Below are 24,926 nucleotides of genomic sequence, written 5' to 3'. Positions count from 1 at the left end.
TTCGCTCCATAAGACGCACACACATTTCCCCTTACTTTTTATGAGGGGAAAAGTGTGTCTTATAGAGCGCAAAATACGGTACTTTCTTTTAACAGTCTTGAATCTCCCAACATTCAGCTTCATTAGAGGTCCCTGAGTTCCAGTATGATGTGAGAGGGAGATTATGCTCTTTCTCCAAACCATTCGCTGTTTTATAAACCTCTCCAACCTGCCCACTTTTCTCTAAATTTCTAAGCCTTGCAGATGTGTGTGTGTGTTGTGATGCACAAGCGCAATGCCCAGCTTTATATTATGAGGCACTTCTTGGGCAGATGGCTATCTTCAACACTTCCAAGGAAGCATTTCCTGAACAGTGGAAAGACCACTGCAGTCAGCACCGGGTGACATGGACATGCCTGGAGTCTGGCGTTACAGTTCATTAAAAGTGACACAATCCGACAAGGAACAAGATGAATTTCTCATTCTGACTGTGCGCCAAGTGATATTTCCTTCCTACTTGGAACTGCTCAAAACCTCCCGTCTTCTTTTCACAGGATTCTCAGATTTGGAACACCAGAACTCAAATATTGTGTTGGAAATATGGAACATCACATACTGAATATTTACTGGGCTCTAACCAGATGCTACTATGTAGAGCTAAGAAGTACAGAAATAAAACAATTAATAATCATAATAATAAACGTGTTCTTATAATAAACTGTTCAGAACAGTTTCAGTCTTTGCAGAAGTCTTTTTTTTTTTTTTCATTTCAACCAATCCTTGCTTGTGCCTTCTGCCAGATATTCAGAGGGTGCTTTATGTTGTTGTGAGCAAGCTTGCAAGACAAGAGGTTTGCTCATGTCCAATTTGTTGGATCTACCTTTACATTAGACGAGGCTTCCTCAACCTCGGCCCTCCAGATGTTTTGAGACTACAATTCCCATCATCCCTGACCGCTGGTCCTGTTAGCTAGGGATCATGGGAGTTGTAGGCCAAAAACATCTGGAGGGCCGAGGAAGCCTACATTAGACCCTCCCTTAAGCAATATCAGAGAAACCCTTGCATGCTTTGGGGACTCCCAAGAAGCAAACTGTGCCAGAAAGCTTTTCTACAAAGATTCATAAGGCAGCTCATTTGGTTTCACATCAGGCAGGGCATTCAGCACCACCGAGAGGTTGCATGTTGTGTCCAAATGAGAATAAGCAGGCATGCAATGTCTCTTCCTCTGTGAGGAAAGACAGCTTTGAGGGGAGAATATGGGAGAAATGGTTGGGATCAGATGCCTGGCCACCATCTCTCCACTTCTGAGTAGTTTCACCTTTCTACCCAAGTTCAAAATGCAGGTAAACTTGCATTTTGAAGAGTTTGGATTTGATATCCCGCTTTATCACTACCCAAAGGAGTCTCAAAGCGGCTAACATTCTCCTTTCCCTTCCTCCCTCACAACAAACACTCTGTGAGGTGAGTGGGGCTGAGAGACTTCACAGAAGTGTGACTAGCCCAAGGTCACCCAGCAGCTGTATGTGAAGGAGCGGAGACGCGAACCCAGTTCCCCAGATTACAAGTCCACCGCTCTTAACCACTACACCACACTGGCTCTTTGGATCTGATTTGGGCATGGACAATAACTTGTGGGGCCATTTGATGTCAAGGAGTGGCAAGTATACAAAGTATACAAAAGGTTAAGCAACCATCTCCTACTTGTTCATTTAAAATTTTCTCCAAAAATTTTCTTTGAATGGTGTTGCAGTTCCATGGTGAATGTTTGCGTCGATGCATGTACTTCCTAAGTGTGCTTGCGCACACGCACACCCATGAAGCCACTTTATACTAGAAACGATCACTATTATTTCAGAAACCATATGGTCATGACCCCCCCAAAAATTCCTACTTAATTATGAGCACTCCGTTAAGGGTTTGCCTGTAAGAAAAGGCGAAGGAAGATCATGGCTGTTCTCACCATCATACAGCATGGCAGGGTAGCCAAGGGCTCCTGTGCTACAAACCAGCAAGTTCAACTCCCTGCACATGCCAAGAGTGCATCCTCAGTACATAGAGATGTCATGCCAGCGTAGCATCTAGGCAACGTTTGTACTATGCACTACAACAACAGGTTAGGCACCTTCCTAAGATGCCATTCGTATTGTGCCTGCCAGAATCTGTTATGAGCCCTGCATCCAGCAGTGAACTGGACATGGAGGCTGCGGGGGCACCAGATATGGAACAGGGTCTAGATCAGGGCTCAGAGCAGACTGCAGAAGATCACTGGAGGCAACTGCACCTGAGGCACTTGGATAATAACTCCCAGAGGAACCTCCCAGACCACCAGGGCCTATAGAGTCACAGCCCAGGCTCTCAGAGGCACCTTTCCTTGATCCTGAAGGACTAGATGCCTCCCACCACACATCACCAGTACAGCAGTACCAGGAGCACATCAGGAGAAAACTATGGAATGAAGGCAGAGTGTCCATCTTCAGGTCAGAAGGTTGGCCAGTTAAGGCCCTGAATTTCTCTCAAGGGGGTGGAGCCTGGAGGAGGTTGAGGACAGAGGCACCAAAGGCCTCAGGCTCCTCCCAAACTTTGTAAGAGCAAGCTCCTCACTTGGAGCCATCTGTGGTCGTAATGAACAAAGCCAAACTATGACCCGTTTCCTTAAAAAGAAATAAATTTTACAATTTCCTTCTGGAGGAAATGAAATTCTGATCCTACCAGGTGGGGAGGGAAAATGAAAATATAATATAATAAATAAAACCTCGACATTTGAAATAGGGTGCTATTTGTCCATCTAAAATCACCATTGGAAACAGTCATTTCTGTCCCTGAAATCTCCAGCTCATCTGTCCTTCTATGTTCATTAGTTAGTTTTCCCTTTTTTCTCCTTTAATTGCCAACCCCTGGGATTTTAGTAAAAAAATATTTAAAACAACAACATTGCTGTTGTACAAATGCAATGGATGTATCTCGTGGGGAGGAATCCAGCAGACACAGATCCCAGAAGCAATCCTGCTTACAAACTCATTTGCATGCACCACCTTCTGGCAAGGCGCTCAACACCATTCCCCTAGAGCTGTGGCCTCTTTGTTGCCCCCCTAGGCCACCTGTAATACTGAGACAACGCTAGTCCCATCAGTTCCATTGACTGGAGTAGCAACTCATTTATATTCAGGAATCATTAAGCCAGAGAAACACCCAAGACAACATCAGCCCAACTTTGACTCAACATTCCATTCCCATCTTGACAAAGAGGCAACCTCAAGGGCCCAACCCCAAGAGGAGAAAGACGTTGCAGCAGAAACCAGGAGGGAAAACAATGCCAGAAATAGCAAACAGATAAATAAGAGAAATAAGGCCATCCCACTCCAATACATTTTTCAACGCTTCCTACCTGACTGAGTCCTTTCAGGAACTTCTTCCTTTTCCTGAGATGTTGGCAGAGGTTGCGGTCATTCTCCCGGTCTGAGCTGTAGTGGCGATGGTGCAGTCTGTTCTTTTTCAGGTGGTACGGCAGTCCATTAGTGAGCACGTCCCGTTTCTTCTTCACAAAGGGGTCTAGGCGCTTCTCCATGAGGTCATGAGGCTTCACCACAACCTCCTTCTGCATGGTTGGGAGGGGAGAAAGAGAAAGAAATCCTGTTGTTGTTTTGGAAGACTATCAGCTACAAGTGCAAGGTTTTAGCGAATCCAGCTAAGCTTTCAAGTTCAGTAACACGGTGGCCAACTTTTAAACTAGATCCTGCAGCTGCCGTAGCTTAGTGGGGAGCACATGCACACGGGAAAGTCACTTTTGCCATTCCAAGAGTCATTTATCAATCAACACCATATCCCGGGTAACTCTAGTTCTGCAAGGGGAATAAGGACCTTCTTACAACTCACAGCACTCTTAACAAACAGCAGTCCCCCCGGATTCTTTGGAAGAAGCTCTGACAGTTGAAAGGGTTAACTTGGGACCCATCAGCACTAATCAATCTGGAATAGTGGTGCGAGACCCCATTTTGGCGAAGTCATGCCTCTCTGCTCCACACCTTATGCCATCAGGCATGGAGCAGATAGGGGCATGGCTGAACTTCAAATCAGTTGGTTCTGATGACAGTAAGAGCTGTTCGACAGTGGAATTTGCTGCCAAGGAGTGTGGTGGAGTCTCCTTCTTTGGAGGTCTTTCAGCAGAGGCTTGACAACCATATGTCAGGAGTGCTCTGATGGTGTTTCCTGCTTGGCAGGGGTTTGGACTCGATGGCCCTTGTGGTCTATTCCAACTCTATGATTCTATGATTCTATGATTCTAGGTCAGACTCCTATGTATAGTTTGCTCTAGCGAGCTTAGTTTGGTCAGAAACGAATACAGTGGTACCTCTGGTTACAAACTTAATTCGTTCCGGAGGTCCGTTCTTAACCTGAAACCATTCTGAACCTGAGGTACCACTTTAGCTAATGGGGCCTCCTGCTGCCACCGTGCCGCCACCGCACAATTTCTGTTCTCATCCTGAGGTAAAGTTCTTAACCCAAGGTACTACTTCTGGGTTAGCGGAGTGTTTATAATCCGAGGTGTTTGTAACCCGAGGTACCACTGTATACACTTCCAGAGTTAATGCTAAATTACTTCTGGTTAATGAGTCACCATAGGGCTGTTAAAATTTGTGTCCTGGGCTTTTTAGACTTGTCGCAGTGGAAGACGGGAGTGCCTGGCGTGCTCTGGTCCATGGGGTCACGAAGAGTCGGACACGACTAAACAACAACAACAACAACAACACATATGTTATCTGAAACCACAGGGCCACATTGGTTGCCAGAGGAGATTTATTTTTTCCCCTCAGCACTCCTGGAGTGGCTCCAGGAGTGTGGCTCCAAGCTAGCACTGTTGCCTCCTCTGTCACCGAGGACACGGAGACACCAATGCCATTGTGAAGAGACGTTTCATGGCCAGCCCACCAGGCGGAGTTCTTTTTGCTCCCTCAGCCGAAATATGCCTCTTGCTTGCCATGCTGAGGCCGTGCCCGCTCCACTTCCTCCTAACAGGAGCCCAGGGAGGATGTCAACTGTTGGATCAATGTGTTCGCTTGCGCAGCTATGTCTTTGCACCTGCTTATGTATCACACTGATCTCAGCATGAAAGGTTTTGACAGAAAACGTAATCCGAGTCCAAGCCCTTCATCCAGTGGGAGCCAGGACAAAGGCTGGACTTAACGCTTATCTAAGATCTCAAATATCACAAGTGTTACTCCCAATGGCAAGCAAGGAAGGAACAAGTTCTGCCGTTAAAGGTCACCTACCGATAAGACAAAAAGAATGGCTAATCTGGCAAAAAGTAAACATGAACCACGGGGGGAGGGGAGACTTATCACCACTTTGTAATACAACAAAAAAAGTAACCCAAACAGGAAAATATATAGACACATAATCCAAAAAGACAGGATGAGACATCCATGCCCAAATCAGAAGATACAGTGGTGCCCCGCAAGACGAATGCCTCGCAAGACGGAAAACTCGCTAGACGAAAGAGTTTTCCGTTTTGGAGGTGCTTCGCAAAACGAATTTCCTATGGGCTTGCTTCGCAAGACGACAATGTCTTGCGAGTTCCTGCTGGTTTTTTCCCTCCCCCCCTTTTTTCTAAGCCGCTAAGCCGCTTATCAGCTGATCCGATCAGCAGATAAGCCGCTAAAAGCTGCTAAAAGCTGCTAATAGCGCTAATCCGCTAATCCTTCAATGGGCTTGCTTCGCAAGACGAAAAAACCGTTAGACGAAGAGAATCACAGAACGGATTCTTTTCGTCTTGCGAGGCACCACTGTAGTTTAATGGGCATGCTGCTATCTAGCCCCTTTATTCATATAGGCCACCAGAGACATGGTCCTTAATCAAAGTATAAATCCAGTCCAAGGCAGAGGTTTACAAAACGACAGAGGTGCCCTGGCATTAACCTTTTCCATGCAGTGAAATTTCAACTCTATCTGGCTGTGCTGGGAGATCATAAAAGAGGGGAACAAAAAAAGAAATTGCATCCTGTGAGGCACTATGCTCTCAAGTTCTGACTCTTCTTCATCTGGGGCCCACTAGACCTGCAGAACCAGCCACTATGATGAGTACAAAGCACACTATAGGTCAGCCATGATGGATTAAACAGGATGACCCCGTGTCATCTCGGTATCATGTCTGTTATAAGCTGCCTGGATCTTGGTGCTGTTTGCTAAGACCTTGGCATCCTCAGCTGAAAAACAGGCATGAACCCAGAGCAAATGGCACAGCAAGGGAGTAGTGGGGTGTGTCATGGTGCCTCGGGTGGAGAACCGCTGGTGAAGCAAGGATCCCAGTTTCTCTGCCCCCAGGTATATTAGGGTAATTGGTTACCCACCTCAATCATAGAATTGTAACATTGGGAGGGACCCTGAGGATCATCTAGTCCAACCCCCTGCAATGCAGAAATATGCAGCTGTCCCATACGGGGATCAAACCTGCAACCTTGGAGTTATCAGCACCACGCTTTACCCAAATGAGCTAACAAAAGTAATACAAAAGGAAGGAAAAGTCCACCCCTGGGGTGTACAGAGAACCCCCCTCTTCCTCAGTGTGTCTGGACACACACCCACCTAATAAACAACTGTGATTGATCCAGTTGCCTTCCTCACCACATACACCATCTTACCTGGGCACTGAACGGGGCAAATATATTATGGGTTGCATACATTATGTTCCTCCTCACTAGGGGCTACTTCCTCATGAACTGGAAGAACTTGCAATGGGTGTGTGTGTGTGTGTGTGTGTGTGTGTGTGTGTGTTAGAATCATAGAATCATAGAGTTGGAAGGGACCCTGTCCCATACGGGAATCGAACCTGCAACCTTGGCATTATCAGCACCACACTCTAACCAACTGAGCTATCCAAGTTGCAAGGCTTCGTGGGCCAGCCCTGCTGTCAGACCATAGGCCCACCATCCACACATTCAGCCAGCAGATGAAGAGGGTCTGCACCCATTCAGTGAGTCTCTCCCCTCACAGGGCTTTCTTTCACATGTCAACCAGATGTGATCAGTTCATATAAGCAGAACCAGCTTAGTGTGGAAGGAAAATGTTCTCTATTTAAATATGCATTTATTGAATCCATCAGGGTGAATAGTAAAGTTTATAAAACACTGTGCAGACATGGCAGAGGGAGAGATCAATAGAGAGATGATTGCTGAGTAACTGGAGAATTAGATGTCAGATTTATCCCTAAACAGATTGAACGAAATGCTCTGTGATAACCCGGTAAGATGCACCATCGATACCTTTAATTCATAATCTATGATTTCAGAATTTACTTAACTTGCAGGAAAGACGTCTTGATTTGTTAAACAGAAAAGCCTGAAATGGCTACAAGGGAAGGGGTCCCAGCCTACCAGTGCCTGAAAGGAAGACTGTTTGGCAGGACTTAAAAGTTTCTGGCTGGAAATTCAAGCTATCAGATACTAAGGCCAGATACACACCTTATATTTAAAGCATCATTATACCCCTTAAACAATCATGGCTTTCCCCCAAAGAATCCTGGAGAATCCTTTGCCCCCAAGAATTCTTAGGAAACCCAAATTCCCCTCACAGAGCTACAATTCCCTAGGAAGAGAGGTTGATTGCATACCCACCAAGTGTCCTGGAAAAAAATGGGACGTCCCATTTTTTTTCCCCTGTGCTGGATTGCAGCAGATATTTTGAGTGCCATGTTTTCACCTCTAAAAAGCACTTTCACCAGGGGCTGCACAAGATCACACCCTGAAAAGTGCAGCGTGTGTGTTTTTAGCGAGATCATGGTGCAGGTCACGTGACTTGCTGTGGCGCATGTCCCGACAGACGCACATCCCAAATTTTGATCTGGAAAAGCTGGAACAGTATGTGATTGTTAAATCACTCTGGGAATGAGGGGTCTATGAAGGGCATGGGGGACATCGGAGTACCCTTAGACTACAGCCCCAAGGTTCCATCCCCAGCAGCTTCAATTAAAAGACTCAGAGAGCAGGTGATGAGAAATATATTTCTCTCCTTAAGACTGCTGGACCATTAAGAGGAGAGGGAAGGCAAAACCTCAGCAGTACAGCATCTGCTTTGCATGCACAAAGTCCCCAACATTTCCAATTAGGACTGGGGGAGAACCCTGCCTGAAACCCGGAGGGTTGCTGAAAGTCATTGGTAGGAACTTCAGAAGCTGCCTATCTAGCTCATCATTATTTACACTGACTAGAAGCAGCTCTCCATGAAATCAGGCATGGTTCTCTCTCAGAGCCCTGCCTGGAGATAAAATCTGGGACCTTCTGCATGTAAAGAAGATATTCTACAGGGAACAGAGCAGACTATGCTGAGCTAAACAGATAAATAGCCTGGCCTGGTGTAAGGCAGCTCCCTCTGTTTCTATGTGGCTGCAGGGAGGAGAGTGTTCACAACACTGGGTTATGTGAGCGGACTTCATCATTACGGAACCCACAAGCTAATCAATGTGTGCAAATGCCACTTGAAAATGATCTACCGCTTTGCCACTTCTTTGCTGCCTACCCAAAGAAATGAGCTCATCCCAAAGACTGGATGGCTCTATCTAGTAATTCTACCCCAGAGGCACTGGGTGAATTCTTTCTGAGAGCAATCGAGAAATTACAAGCCCAACTGAAGTCTCTGATAATGCCACTTCACCAATTAACCCACTTTCATTTCTGAGAAATAGCTAGCATAAAGGAATGTCTGGTGTGTGGGTGTGGGTCTCCCCCCCCCCCATACACTTTTATGTATTGAAATTTTAACTATTAAAGTCTAGGGTTGCCATATTTCTAGAAGACAAATTCAGGACACAAAAGTTGGTGAGCTTTTGGGGGGAAATGAAACTCAAAGATGGTGAGCTTGGTTCTGTGCCCCCCTCCCCATTATGCCAGTCCCCTTAAATCCTGCCTCCACCCATGACCCTGATAATTACCTTTCAGTTACAGTGGTACCTCGGGTTACAGAAGCTTCAGCTTACAGACGCTTCAGGTGACAGACTCCGCTAACACAGAAATAGTACCTCAGGTTAAGAACTTTACCTCAGGATGAGAACAGAAATTGCGTGGCGGCAGCAGCGGGAGGCCCCGTTAGCTAAAGTGGTGCCTCAGGTTAAGAACAGTTTCAGGTTAAGAACGGACCTCCAGTACGAATTAAGTTTTTAACCTGAGGTACCACTGTATTTTAAGCCTCCACACCACCAACTGCTCCCTGCAGCTGGAACAGCCCTGGTTCCTGTTATAAGAGGATTGGGTCCTCCTTAAAGGGCCAGTCATATCAGAAGCCATTCTGCCCGCAGATCTGCGCAGGGGAGTTTTCAACTAACCTCTCGCTCACAACCCTCTACTCTTTTCACAACCCAGGAATCTTATCCTCAGAAGGGAACCTCCCCACACACCGGTGAGCTGAAAGAGGCATGAGCTCCCACCTAGATCTAAAATTCTGCAATGAAAACAAATCACCACTATTTTAAAAGTCATAAGGAGGGTGGGAAGAAAGGGAAAGAGCTGTTGTTGTTGTTGTCCCCCCCCTCCCCGCGCTTTGCTCCCAGCTGATCAACCCAAGAGCAAACGGAACACAAGCACTATTTGGAAGGCAATATTATGTTCCTAGTAGTAGTAGATTAATGAATGTAATTATCTCCCATTGTGAAAGAGCAAGCTGCAAGGCCTATAATTTATAGGGTGCTATAAAGTTCTAATGTGTTTTTACGTCCATAAGCTGCTTAACCATAATCTAATGCATTTGCGCCCAACCCTCTTCCTAAGTGGTTTTCAGCCATGCAATGAGAATAAATCCCTCCAACCCGGCCACTTTCGCCTGGTGTTACTCCACTGGATAAACCAACCTTTCAGCTGGGCATTGGGAAGGCAAAATACACGGGAGCACAAGAACTGCTTTCACTGATTTGGCTGAAGGCCAGAAGGCCAGGATTTTTATATATATATAAAAGCAACAAAGCACGCACAGTTAGATACATGGAAATGCATGACAAATCGAGCAGCCCTTCCAGGGAAAAGGTGCCTCTGCTGCTTAGATTGTCAAATGAGATTTCCAGTGGTTCCCTTTTTAAAAAAAGCTTGGGGTGTCCTGGTTTTTACTTTTGGAAATATGGCAACCCTAGAAAAGTAGATTAAAAAAAAATGGTTATAAGCATCTTTGATTTCTATCACAAACCTGCATTACGTAGAACATCAGAATATCTCACACCTGTGTTACATAGAACATCAGTGCAACCCAAAATATGTACTTGCATATTTTATTAAATGTGTTCACCCCGTAAATTGAGTCCATTTGCATCTCTCCACAGTACTAACCACTCCCCTGACTCTGATTATCTGAGACTTGACCTCCAATTCTCAGATAATCAGATGGTTAAGAATATTGATGTACAACAACAAAAAAGATGTCAATTAGAGATTACCGGTAATTTGTAATATACGCATCAATTGGAAAACATCATGGACTTCTCTAAGAACGGAAGTAGGAAATCAGTCTTTGGGGGGAAATGTATAAAATTAATTCCAATCTGGCAATGATCTGTAACAAATTTGGAAAACCAATAGAAATTACTTGTGGGGGTGTCCTGTTACCATTCAGATATTCCTGCCCCTCTTTTAAAGGTAAAGGGTAAAGGGACCCCTGACCATTAGGTCCAGTCGTGACCAACTCTGGGGTTGCGGCACTCATCTCGCCTTATTGGCCGAGGGAACTGGCGTACAGCTTCCAGGTCATGTGGCCAGCATGACTAAGCACACGGAAATGCCGTTTACCTTCCCGCCGGAGCAGTACCTATTTATCTACTTGCACTTTGACGTGCTTTCAAACTGCTAGGTTGGCAGGAGCAGGGACCGAGCAACAGGAGCTCACCCCATTGCAGGGATTCGAACCACCGACCTTCTGATCGGCAAGTCCTAGGCTCTGTGGTTTAACCCTTGCCCCTCTTTTAGAGAATACATAATTATTATTTTTTCCCCTGCCTTGATTTTGCCAGCAGTCAATAGGATGGAGAATTTGAGGGAGGTCATTTTTGCACAACCCGACCCCACCACACCCCACACCACAAATATTAAAAAAACTGACTTGCATTCAAATTACTTTGCAAGACCTTCATCTTATCCCTCCCCCCAATTAATAATCTGACGTACATGCATTTGAAACCCTAGCTTCAAATAAAACATCCATTAAAGATAATTTGAACAAGGGAACAAACAATCTTAAAAGCAAATCTTCTCAATGCTGAAGCGCAAGCCATTACATGGGCAGACTGCATGCGAGGGAAGAGCAGGCCAGGCTAAAAAGCTCACTGAGGATAAATTAGAAACATAGTCAATAAATAATGGATGCATATATATATATATATTTTCCCAACTGAAAATGGATGGCTTTGAATCTTCCATGGGAACAAGAGGGTACGCTTCGGATTTGGTTAGGGACTAGAACAACTTGCTTGAAAGAGGTGTCCCTTCATAAGGTCAGGAGGTTTTCATTCCCTTATGTAGCCTCAGGCTGGATCTACTGTACACTGACATGTTTAACAATATTTCCCCCGATTAGAACAATATTCTACCTCCAACAACAGAGGTAGAATGTAGCTATCATGCTGCCTTTTAAAGACATCACTGAGGCCACTAAGAGACAGGTACAGGTGTTGGCTAACAGGGCCCTGCTGATTGGTGAACCAGCTCTTTGGCTGCCGTGAAAATATCAGGCAAAGGAAGTGATGTCAGGGCTGGCTCAAGTGGCTCCCCCTCCACTTCTGGGTTGTCCAGCGCCACCAGCGCATGGCTCAAGTCCTGGCCCCCACATCTCTCTTGTTGGACTCTTCCTTCCTCTCCGACAGAGGTTGCCCGTCTCTAACCTCTTGGATTGCTGCTACAGGACTCATGACACAGAACATGCTTTGCATGCAGGTCTCAGATTCAAACTCTGGCATCTCAAGTTGGAAAGATCTGAAACCTGTCCTGTCTGAAACCATGGAAGAGTCGCTGTTGGTCAGCGTAGCTCAGCCTCTCTCAACTTGGAGCCCTCTAGATGTGGCTAAAACTCCCATCATCCTTCAGCCATTGGACCTATTGGCTGGGGCTGAAAGGAACTGTTGCCCAGCAACATCTTGGGGGCAGCAGGTTGAAGAAAGTTGACACAGTCAATACCAAGCTAAGGATGTAACAGTTTCCTATGGTTTGCAAGGTAATTCTGAGACCTAGAGTGTCTTCCTTAGTACCTCAAAAACTTTTGATACTCTTTACCTCCAGATTAGTTTTGGTAAGCAGTAGGGAATGGAAGGATCTGTCAATTTCAGTTCTGTTTTTCCTTTTTCCAGTTTTAAATTCAGCTTGTCTTTCTGTAGCAATTTGCATTAAAAAAATTATCATGAAAATTCATCAGCATACAATATTTCTGATAAGCAATTATGAGAAACAGATATGAATAGTGAAATAGATAAATATGTAATCAAAGCTATATGGAATTGGTGGGAAGTCGATGGAATTAAAAGACCGTGAAAGAGTGTAACAGATATTGATAATACTTTTGTTTTGTTCTTTTTATGGATAACTGTGATTTTGTGTTATGTTTTTCTAAGTTTAATAAAGCATTTTAAAAAAGAAAAAAAATTCACCAGAATTTTAGTGCAACCCTCTCCTAAAAAACACATTTTTATACGCAGTTTATCACTAATGCCCATGCTTTTGCAAGCCGATTCCCCTAATACCATACATTATACTACAAAACTACAAAATTCGTAGAAATGCAAATTTCAAAGGACAGCTGCATTCTGGTTCACATATTGTTTAAGGTAGTGCGAATTTGACAAATTTGGCTTTAAATGCAAACTGCATAATAATAAAAAAATAAATTCTTCACCCCACCAAGCAGTATCATTTTGCCCAATCTGAGCAGGGATGTTTCTGAATAAACATTACAGTAAGGGGCTAGGGAAGTGGGGAAACTTCAGTAGTATAAAGGAAATGATCATTTATCTAAATTAACATTCCACTCCAGATGAAGCAATTAATTAGGGGAAAGAAAACAAATCTTAGCACTTTGCTCTGATAATTAACCATGCTAAGTCTTCCATTGAAAATACTACTGTACACTGGGAAAAGGAATGTTCAGTCGTTTGATGCTACTCTTAACACGAACACCCACCACACTGTGCAATAATTCCACCAGGAACTAAAACCAAGACAGCCTGCTAGCAAGAGAGACTGCTCAGCCTCTGCTAAACTGTTGGCGGTCACAGAGGAAGCCACTTTAAAGTGATGAATTATTGTTTGGATGCTCTAAGCCCTTTTATTCGTTCCGTTTGGGGAAACTGAAGGTGCTGTAGTCTACATGCTTGCCTTTCCACTGTCTGTAGAAAGCTGCTGTGCATTCATTTGCAAAGCTGTAGCCCGGGGAGAGAACTGAAAGTATCCAAGCTCTCTCTCTCTCTTCAGGCACTGCAAAGAGCATATAGTTCCAGGTGGAGCCTGCCATCAACACCGCTGGCCCATGTGCACATGGCTGCTGTTGTTGTTGCAACGCGCTCTTTGTGGGGCTACCTTTGAAGGTGACCCGGAAACTACAATTAATCCAGAATGCGGCAGCTAGACTGGTGACTGGGAGCAGCCGCCCAGACCATATAACAGTGGTCCTGAAAGACCTACATTGGCTCCCAGTATGTTTCAGAGCACAATTCAAAGTGTTGGTGCTGACCTTTCAAGCCCTAAACAACCTCGGCCCTGTATACCTGAAGGAGTGTCTCCATCCAGCGGCGTAGCGTGGGTTGTCAGCACCCGGGGCAACGCAAGTAATTTGCGCCCCCTAACCCGGGGCAAGGCACGTAATTTGCGCCCCCCCCAACCCCTAACCTGCGAGTTGCCGCTGGCGCTGCCGCCCAAACGACGCCGCTTGCCCGGAGGAGGGGGGGCAGAGAGGCGAGGAAAATGCAACGGCCCAGCGGCTGCAGCAGCAGCGGCGGAGGCGGGGCTGTGAGGAGGGCACGCGCGAGATGCCACCTGACTCAGGCATTCCCTCCAATCGCCGCACAGGCGCGCCAGGATCCGAGCTCCACAGGCTTGTCACTGCATGTGTGTGTGTGTGTGTGTGTGCGCGCGCGCGCTCGTTACTGCATCGTCTGTATAGTATATCTATATCAAAATGCGCACTGTTGGTTCGTTCTTCCCTGTCGTCTGCCTCCAGGCTGTTTCCCATACAGCCTCGGTATGAATATGGTGATCTATATCCCCAGGCTGCCGAATGATATGTGAGGAGGGGCTGCCTGGCGCGTCCTCCGCGGCGAGCGCTGAGAGCCGCTGCCTGCCGGGCGCCTTCAGCCCGGACGCGCGCACAGCCTGCGCCCGAGGCTCTTCGGCGACTCCGGAGGCAGCGAGCGCGCCCCCCCCCCCCAGATGTTGCGCCCGGTGCGGCCTGCCCCCCTTGCACCCCCCACGCTACGCCACTGTCTCCATCCCCATCATTCAGCCCAGACACTGAGGGCCTTCTGGTGATTCCCTTGCTGTGAGAAGTGAGGTTACAGGGAACAAGGCAGAGGGCCTTCTCGGTAGTGGCGGCTGACCTATGGAACGTCCTCCCATCAGATATCAAGGAAATAATCTGGCTTTTAGAAGACATCTGAAGGCAGCCCTGTTTAGGGAAGTTTTTAATGTTTGATGTTTTATCGTGTTTTTAATATTCTGTTGGAAGCTGCCCAGAGTGGCTGGGGAAACCCAGACAGATGGGCGGGGTATAGATAATAATTTGTTGTTGTTGTTGCATTTATATCCCTGCTTTTCTCCAAAGAGCTCAAGGTGGTTACAGACAACTCCCTCTCTCCATTTTTTTCTCACAACAATTCTTCTGATCTAGGTTAGGGTGGAAGATCATGACTAGCCCAACATCACCCAAAGGGCTTCATAGCTTAGTGGAGAATTGAACCCTGGTCTCCCAGGTTCTAGCCCAGCCATCTAACCACTGCTCCACCCAGGCTTTCAGTTCACCTTGCATCAAGTTCATATTAATTTACATGGCCCTTAACATCTTGGGTCTAGGATACCTTAAGAGGCACCTCATTCCTTAAGTCACTGTCTCATTGCTGAGATCTCCAGGAGAGCCTCTCTTAGTGGGTTTCCCATAATATTTCATTTCATTTCACTTTTAATTTGTATATCACCTTTCCATACACAACGCAGTTTACAAGCTGAAGAAACAGCAAAGATTGCACACCTTATAACAATCTGACGATCCAATACAAAAAATGTCATAATAAAAACATAACTTTAAAATAAACAACTTATATCAAATAAAGTAATATTAAATAATCCATTGGAATATAATAGTCCATCATGAAATTAAAGACCAGCAACAAACAATTAAACAGAAATCCACTCTAAACAATTGCAATAAATAATTTCTAAACTATAATCAATAAAAGCAACAGAAAATCACAGTGCATAAATAACCCAATACAAACTGAGACGCAAAGACACAGGACTGATGAAATTATTTTAAAAATATATCCCTGAACTCCTCTCTTCCCAGCTGCTTCTGCTGTTCCTAAAGTCATGATCTGGAAAGGCTCCTAGGGCTGGAGGGTAGGGCGAGGCAGTTGGGAAAAGCCAATGCCTGGTGGACAGCAGAAAATCTCTCTCCCCTCACAGTCTCTCCCTCATAATATGAGCTGAACCATGAGGAATTCAGTTTCTGCTGCGTTCTGTACCCATCATAGCAGCCCATCACAGAGACCCCTGAGAGTGAAGTTAGTGTTGCCATATGTCCAGAATATGGCAGTTGGAAACAGTGTCCAGGTGGAAATTGCTGAAATGTCCAGACATATGGCAACCCATGTCGGAAGTCTAGATTTTGGTGAATTTTGCAATATGAATTTTGCAGTATGGCAAGCCTTGGTTAAGTGGAACCTTCTGTACTGCACAGTGTGTGTGTGTGTGTGTGTGTGTGTGTGTGTGTGTGTGTGTGCACATCAGGGGTGTGTGAGAGATTCTGACAGTGATACTTAGCCCATGAGGCTCAGTGAGGCCCAGTCTCACCAGGCTGGGGAAAACTGAGAGGAGCGGCAGATCCAAGAGGCCAGGAACATGCCACTTGCCACCTCCTGTGCTTGTCACCCTGCCTTCTCCTCTGCCACTACTGCCATCTGCTCCTCTCCAGCCTCTTCCCACTGCCTTCAGTGAAGTGGCAAGGGCAGAAATGGAGTGGGCACCATTTCCTGTTTTGCCTCCTCCTCTGCCACCACCACCACTGCGCTTATGGTGGCAAGCGAGACAAAAGAAGGCTGGATAGGAGCAAGCAGTGAGGATGCAACAGAGGAGGAAGCAATACACAAAATGGTACTCGCTGCCACCTGCTTCTTTCCTGTATTCTTTTTTTTTTTTCCTCTGCCATCCTGGGAGGGGGGGGAGAGACACCTGTTTCTGTCTTGTCTCAAGTGGAAAATGTCCTGGGCCAGCCCTGAATAGGGGTCTCACAAACAGCCCCTGCCCTGTGTTCATCTCTGAAAACATAAAAGAATGTGGTAGTTCTCTGGGTGGAAAAAAGAAAACCTTCTCACATGGCCACCGGCTTTCCTCCAGCAAGATTGCAGGTTCTTTTAACATCTTCTCCACTGCAAATGATGTAGGAAGTCTCTCTCCCCTCTTGTAATTTTACGAGCCTTCTCTCTCCCCTCCCCCGTTATGAGCCCATCAAATCTCCCATTTCAGACATGTTGCCCTTCTTATGTAACCCCATTAAAGTGCTGTAAACAGCAATATAACTGATGTCTCAGCCATTTGTTTTGATGCTTCTTAGCCTTTAATAAATCAGTGGCTGCTCGGTTAATAGGAATATGAGAGTGAGGGGTATGTTGTTGCCAGCAGCTGCTAGTAAATGAAAAAGCGATCATCTGTTGGCTTGATCTGATATATTTCTCTTAGCTAGAGGGTGGACAAAATGTTTGTTTCCTACCTTCAAAGAGCTGAGAGAAAAAAGAAGAAGAAGAAAACACACGCAACAACAAAAGTTCAACTGTGAATCGTTTTTGCTCTGTTGGCCCTGTGGTTCCCATCCTTCCACCACCTTGTTCGCTCCCCCGGCCTCATTGGGGAGATAAACTCCCTTCTCAAATGTTGCTGCTGCATCATCGGATTTTAGAGTTGCTGGGCAGTTTGTGGGGCACCAAGTCCTGATCAATGCAAAGTCTACGGTACAGAATGCTATGCAGCAGGGGCCTCTCCTGCCCTCCAGAAGTTGCTGGTTTCCTGCCCTCATAAGCCCCTGCTTTTGGGGTGATTGGTGTTGTAGCGCATGCCAAAAATATTAGGAGGTCCACAGGTTTCTGGTTTCTCACTTCTTGTTTTGTTTGGACAGCAGCATAAGGGGGCTACATTGCTCACATGACACACACCCTCCTTCTGACTGAGTCACTGCTGCAAACCAGGAACGAGATGGGGAGGGACAAGTTGGTGCCAAAGTTGGTGTGGTGCAAATGTGCCGGTGGAGGCAAGTTGATGTGCCTGCCAGTGTGGTGTAAACTGTCAGGAGTTCGGTCTACACTTGAGTAGGACCTTGGCAGAGACACATGCCTAACTGGCATGTTCTCTCCCTCCTGGTCTTTCATTCGGGAGCCTCAAAAGCTTTCTTCAGCCCAAACATCACAGCGACCGATGGCAACAGACACCGTCACACTTAGAGATCTGCAGAGTTTGCACACCTTGCGTGACAGACCTCAGCAACTCAGCATTTTGGCTAATATACTTTATAAACACACACGGAGAACTGCAACATGGCTCCCTCTCTCTCTAGCATCAGACAGCAAAAAGAAAAAGAACAAAGGACAATAGTCCCACTTCACGGAACACAGTAACACAAACATCCTGTCTCCGTCACTTCCCACTCTGTGGAGTCAAAACATATACCATCATGTGAAAGACAACAGTCCTATGACTGCAATCATGGAGCAGGAATTCTAACACCCTCTTGTCCCTTTCTCCCAGCTCAGAGGGAAGGAGATCAGGTGAGTAGCGCAGACCCACATCATCTGCTGGTGGAGTGGATGCATCTAGTCTCCAGTGCACACATCTGCAAATCAGAGTTTTCCAAGCTTGGGTCTCCAACTGTTTTCAGACTACAATGCCCATCATCCTTAGCAAGCAGGACCAGTAGTCAGGGATGATGGGAATCATAGTCCAAAAACAGGTGGAGACGCAAGCTTGGGAAACACTGCTGCAAAGTCTTGTGCATGAACACTATGGCAGCATGTAACACCCAGTTGCTTTTTTTATGAATAAGTTTTTTATTAACCAACCAATCACATCAAATCAAACCGAATTACATAAATTCCAAATTACACAGCCGAATTTTAAATTTTTGTTGGGGGTACCCATATTTCAAGTTCCGAAGGGGATCCAATCAACTTCTTGCTTCTTACTGCTGTTTTAATGTCCACAAATCTAACCTTATGATGTTCACAGTACTATCCAGTCATTTTTTCTTGTTTTTACACATCTCTTGTTGTTATTTTCACATATTTTTCCTTTCTCTTTGTGACCTCTGATAGTCTCCACAAGCTGGTTAGAACATTTTGTAATCCTGCGTGGATATTATTTTTTTCATCCAGTAGCCATATCCAGACGTTTTCCATATAACATCACTTCCATACATCAAAACAGTCTCAGCGTCATTTATCTTCACCAATCTGCCTCCTTTCTCCTTTCTCAAAACCTCTGAGGAGATTCACCAGAAATGCAGTCTGAAAACAAGTCCATTCTTCCTCCCGGCTATAAATCCTTTGGCAAGATGGCGACTCCGAATTAATTGCTGCGCCATTCCAAAAGCTCTTATTGCTTCTCGATCTCCATAAAGCATACTTTTGGTTAAAGTTTATCTCCACACAGACCTTAATCATCCTGCTTGGGTCAGTTCAACCGACAATTCTAATGAGGAGGGGTTCTTGTAAATCACATAGAAGGAAAGTAAAAAAGGTTCCCCCCCCCCCAATTCAGTCCCGTTGTCAACATACCCAGCCTTTGGTGTATCTTCATCGTAAAATATTCCTGTTTCTCCAACCCGTCGTCTTCTTTCGCAGAGGTCACTTAAATTAGCAGACTTCACTCCCCTTCTTCACTTGAAATATGTGCATTTGCTTCTTTTGTAATTAATTATTCCAAATTGCTGCAGCTAGTGCGCGATCAGAGACAGCGTCCAGGAGAGCCGAGGTCCAAACGGGGGCATTCTGCCTAGGGCCCTCACCCCCTTCTTTCGAATTAGGGGGTGATTTATGGGCACAGCAGGCAAGGGCAGTGTTCCCCATTTCCTTGGGGCAACAAGGGAGGCTGCCTACTCCCATAACAGCCTCTTAATTACCCCGTGTGGGTCGGAGAGATGGTATTGTCGGCCATCTTCCAATGCGCCCCCTAGTGGCCCCCTGTAACACCCAGTTGCATGCCATTTTATGTACGCAATCTGTTGAGGTGCATGTTTTGGTCACGTTGGACTCCCAGTGCAATGCATCTTTCTGCCTTCTGAAGCTCATCAGGACACTTGCTCTGGATCCTTCTCATTAAGGTAAAGGTAAAGGGACCCCTGACCATTAGGTCCAGTCGTGGCCAACTCTGGGGTTGCGGCGCTCATCTCGCTTTATTGGCCGAGGGAGCCGGCATACAGCTTCCGAGTCATGTGGCCAGCATGACTAAGCCGCTTCTGGCGAACCAGAGCAGCACACGGAAACGCTGTTTACCTTCCCTTCGGAACGGTACCTATTTATCTACTTGAACCTTGACGTGCTTTCGAACTGCTAGGTTGGCAGGAGCAGGGACCGAGCGACAGGAGCTCACCCCGTTGCAGGTATTCGAACCGCCGACCTTCTGATCGGCAAGTCCTAGGCTCTGTGGTTTAACCCACAGCGCCACCCGCGTCCCTCCTTATCATTAGTCTGGTATAATAAACCAGTCTGGACTGGTTGTAAGTAAGAAGGTGGACAGGTGAGGGCAAGCTGAGGTTAGGGGGGCAGTGCCCCATATGCCCTCATGGGCCAGGATCCCCTGGAAGCCTCTGTAACAGCCAGGGAGCATCTCAGCTGATCTGGGCAAGGACGCTTCCTTGGGCAAGTTGAGTGGGTATGGCCTGAGGTTAAATCCACCCCAGAGGACATCAGTTCAAAGCCCACGGTGGATTCAATTCCTTGCAGAATTTCTTTGAAGAGCAAATTGCTACGCCATTGCCTTAACTTACCTGCTTTCCCCACGATTCATCTCTGCTCCCGCCCTGCCCCCTGGCACCCACCCCACCCCTGACCTATACTTCACAAGGCCAAGATAACATTTCTATGTGATGTCTGAGTTCCTCTTTCACCCAAGTATACCCTCGCTCTGTGAAAAGATATGCCTGAAAGGGGGCTTTGAAATTAAAAGCAGCTCAAAAGCGCATGCCCCTGTATCAGCGGCGCTGATGGAGGCTAATGGCTGATTCCTTTCATCTTCCCTGACAATTCCCTTTATGCCCAATCGTTTTGCAGCCCAGTTGCTCCCAGCCTTTGGTTCTCCAGAGCTATCAAAGGCCCAATGACTCCAAATATTAGGTTTCTCCCTTTTAAAAATATTTTCATTTAAATGTAGATTTTGACCTTCTTGCCAATGAAATATTAATAAGTGAATTACAGATTGCACCTCTTCTGAATGAGTGCTCTCCTTCTCTTCCTCTCCTTTTCTTCCCTCCTCTCTCTCTCTCTCTCTCTCACACACACACACACACACATTTTGTTTGACGGAATGAGATTCTTTATTCTGTCGCTCCCTCTTCCTCATTTCCCCCGTACTTTTGAAACAGGATGCAAAGTACCAAAGAACATCTCCCTTCAATTTACCAACAGAAATAAAGAAAGGAGAAATGGAGGGGGAGAGCAGAACCTCTTATATCTTTTCAAAGAAGTCACAAAGGCAAACTAATTTCGTTTGAAATAGCTCTCTGTCTTCCCAAATAAAGAGACAGTCTGAAGATTAACTCAGGCCTACATTTCTTGATAATAACCGCAGACCATTAAGCAGAAGGGGGGGGGGGAATGAGCCTCACAAATTGCCCTGCTTATCTTTCTTTATCTCTATCGTTATTCGATCAGCTGGGAGTAGCCTTCCCTCCCCCAGTTATTTATTCTCCAGTTATGCTTCCCCTCCCTGTGCTGTTTAAGGAAATAAAATGAAGACACTTCAGGGACTGGGGTGGGGGGGTGGGGTGGGGAAATGGTTTGGTGCTCTGACACTGTCTCCATTTCCAAATTAGCAAGAGAACATAGGCAGGATCCATCCATCTCACGCACGCAAGAACCAAGCACTCCCACACTTAACACGGCATTTGCATGAATGAACACATATTTTCTATAGGCTGCCATGCCGGCAGACCTTCCAAACTCATTTGTATATGGGGGTGTTTCTGGAAACGGGAACAAAAGCACCCCCACACGTGAGCAGAATGCCATGCCTGAGTTTTCATTTAGGCCACATTCATGCCATACATTTACAGTGGTACCTCTGGATGTGAACGGGATCCGTTCCAGAGCCCTGTTCGCATCCTGAAGCGAATGCAACCCACGTCTGCGCGTGTGCGGGTCGTGATACATGACTTCCGTGCATGCACGTGATGTCATTTTGAACGTCTGCACATGCACGAGCAGTGAAACCCTGAAGTAACGTGTTCCGTTACTTCCTGGTCGCTGCGGAGCGTAACCTGAAAACGCTCAACCTGAAGCACATTTAACCTGAAGTATGACTGTAAAGTGATTTAAACCGTCATGGCTTTCCCACACACACACACCCCAGTGGATGCTGGGAGCTGTAGTTCATTTTGGATGCTGAGAGTTGCTTGGAGGCCCATCACAGAGCTACAATTCTTGGAGCTCGCTGTGAAGGAAGGTACACCATTTTGTGAGAGGAATGTGGGTTGCTAGCAATACTCACAGCACCCTTAACAAACTACAACTCTTAGAATTCTTTAGGGGAAGTCCTGACTGCTGAACATGGCAACATAGTGCTTTACCTGCTTCCTTGCGGGACATTTTCCGGGTCATGTGGCCAGCATGACTAAGCTTTTTCTGGCGAACCAGAGCAGTGCACGGAAACGCCATTTATCTTCCCACCGGAGTGGTACCTATTTATCTACTTGCACTTTGATGAACTGCTAGGTTGGCAGGAGCAGGGACCGAGCAACGGGAGCTCACCCCGTCGCAGGGATTCGAACTGCCGACCTTCTGATCAGCAAGTCCTAGGCTCTGTGGTTTAACCCACAGCACCACCCGCGTTCCATAAGAGACAGGGTAGGGTTGCCATATTTCAAACAGTGAAAATCCGGACACACAGAAAATGAAGTTTTTAAGCTTTCTTTCTTTCTCTTTCTTTCTTTCTTTCTTTCTTTCTTTCTTTCTTTCTTTCTTTTTTAAATATATTTATTAACTTTTCAAAATTTATACAAAAAAGACAAAATACAAAAATACAAAAATTAAAAACACATATAAATTCATTCACTTATTTTCTTTTAACTTATTTCTCGGACCTCCTCATACCTCCCCTTTTTGTATTCCAATTCAAATTATTCACTCAGCAAATCCTCACCCTCAATTTTCACTTAATTTTACACCTTTCTTTCTTCCTTTCCCCCCCAATTATCTTAATCATTACAGCTGGTAACCACTTAGATTCAGTCCAACATCAATCTAACATTCACTAATTTTATAGTATTTCCCAAGATAGTCCTTGAATTTCTTCCAATCTTCTTCCGCTGTCTCTCCTCCCTGGTTTCGGATTCTGCCAGTCATTTCTGCCAGTCCCATGTAGTCTATCACCTTCATCTGCCCTTCCTTCCTTCCTTCCTTCCTTCCTTCCTTCCTTCCTTCCTTTCTTTTCGTAAATTCACCAAAAAAATTTAACACTTCTGATATGTGATGCCCTATGTTCGGGTTTTCACAGACATTTAAACCAATTTGTGAAAATCCCACCCAGACGCTATTTTTGATGGACCAATACCGGCTATGTGCAGGAAATTCTGGACGTACAGCAGCCCCTATGACAGGGGTAAGAAACTCACCTAAGCAAGAATAAGGGGAAAGAGCATCACCGGCTGTAGTGAATTAAGAGAAGAGAGTTTACTGCTGAGTGAAAGGGGATGGCAAGCATTATAGTGATGGGAAGAGCCCTAACCACGAAAGGTGTGGGGTCACCAGGCATCTCTGAATATAAGAAACACACTGGAGCTCTGAAGACACTTGGGAACCAGAAGTAAGAAAGACTGGAATCAGCACAGGAATAAATATATGGCAGAAAGTCTATGAGAAACCTGGGTGTTGCTTTTTGGGGGGCGGCCAGAACAATGGCCTTTCATCCCCAAAGTGTGCTACTCTGACATTTCTTTCAAATACTGTTATTTAAAGTCCTCAGATTGCAGAGCTGCAAAAATGGACTAACAGCAGCTTGCAGCGCACCTCTTCCCCTGCCAGCTCAATAAATTGTGTCGAGGCTGTGATTTGTGTTTCGGGAGTGAACTTTTCAGCAGCTGAGATATTGCTTTACACTGTCAACAAACTCGCTATCAAGACACACACACGCTCCAACCAAATCAAAGTGAATGATGCTCTGGGAGCTTAAAACGTACAGCCATTTAATGACAGGGTGTTTGGCAACCAATTGGTTTCAAATACAGAAAGCAAAGCTGTGCATTTGGGACCATTTGTTGAGTGGGTGGGGCAAAACAAAATCCTCCTGGAATATCATAGGGCAGGGAGAAATGTATTCAAAAAATCAGGAGGGGGTGGCATTTACCTTACTTAACCTTGCGAGGTGGCTAAGGGTTTTAGTGTTGTTTTTAATTGTTTTTTAAAATAGAAAAAAACCTCTGAGATGCTGCATTTCCTGTAATGCATTGGAAGCAACATTTATGTCATATCTTGTCACTTCCAAGGCATTCAGGGAAACATGGCTTCTCTGTGGGACACACAAGCTCTTACCACAGTTCCCACCAGACATGCTTCCTGGCAAACCCTGCTAAAGTAAGCAGCAACCACCTCCAAAAAATGAATCCAGAGGAATTTCTCATCCTTCTTAAGAAAGCAGCAGAAAACCATCATCATCATCATCATATTGCAGGAGGAGACAATAAGGTGTGTGGGGAAGATTTCAGCCTAGCCTTTATTGAAAGTGGAGAATGCTTGCAAGCTCTCAATATGAATATTCTGTGCTCATAGATATAGTCACCGGCGATACATCAGTTTGTTTTAAAGCTGTGGGTTAAACCACAGAGCCTAGGACTTGCCTATCAGAAGGTCAGCAGTTCGAATCCCCGTGACAGGGTGAGCTCCCGTTGCTCGGTCCCTGCACCTGCCAACCTAGCAGTTCGAAAGCACGTCAAAGTGCAAGTAGATAAATAGGTACCGCTCCGGCAGGAAGGTAAACAGCATTTCTGTGCGCTGCTCTGGTTCGCCAGAAGCAGCTTAGTCATGCTGGCCACATGACCCAGAAGCTATACACCAGCTCCCTCGGCCAATAAAGCGAGATGAGCACCGCAACCCCAGAGTCGGTCACAACTGGACCTAATGGTTGGGGTCCCTTTACCTTTAACATTACTGCAATGCATTATATGCAGGGCTGCCTCTGAAGACAGTTCAGAAACTTCAGCTGGTGCAGAATTCAGCCGACAGGTTGCTCACCGGACCAAGACGGTTTGAGCATATTACACTGATCCTGGCCTAACTGCACTGGCTACCAGTTGGTCTTTGGGCCCAATTCAAAGTGCTGGTTTTGACCTATAAAGCCTTAAATGGCTCAGGACCGCAATACCTCAAGGACCACTTCTTTCCATGTGAACCTACCTGGACCCTGAGATCATCTTCTGAGGCCCTTCTTCGAGTGCCTCCTCCTCAAGAGCTCTGGAGGGTTAGCAACACGAGAACGGGGCCTTCTCTGCAGTGGCTCCCCTTCTGTGGAATGCTCTCCCCAGGGAAGTTC

General features: G+C 45.9%; 1 protein-coding gene across 8 annotated transcripts in view; it reads right to left on the bottom strand.

The window, feature by feature from the left end:
* Nucleotides 1-24,926, bottom strand: part of AUTS2 (activator of transcription and developmental regulator AUTS2) — a 712,323-nt gene that overhangs the window by 568,324 nt on the left and 119,073 nt on the right. For all 8 annotated transcript variants that reach the window (XM_081172863.1, XM_081172870.1, XM_081172868.1 and 5 more), the window contains exon 2: nt 3,365-3,574. In XM_081172863.1, coding sequence (XP_081028989.1) covers nt 3,365-3,574 — 210 coding nt within the window. The remainder of the gene's footprint in view (nt 1-3,364; nt 3,575-24,926) is intronic.

This window comes from Podarcis bocagei, assembly GCF_964188305.1.
Source record: "Podarcis bocagei genome assembly, chromosome: 15".
NCBI lineage: Eukaryota > Metazoa > Chordata > Lepidosauria > Squamata > Lacertidae > Podarcis > Podarcis bocagei.
The sequence above is the reverse complement of the archived record's forward strand: the minus strand, read 5'-3'. Positions and strand labels throughout refer to the sequence as shown.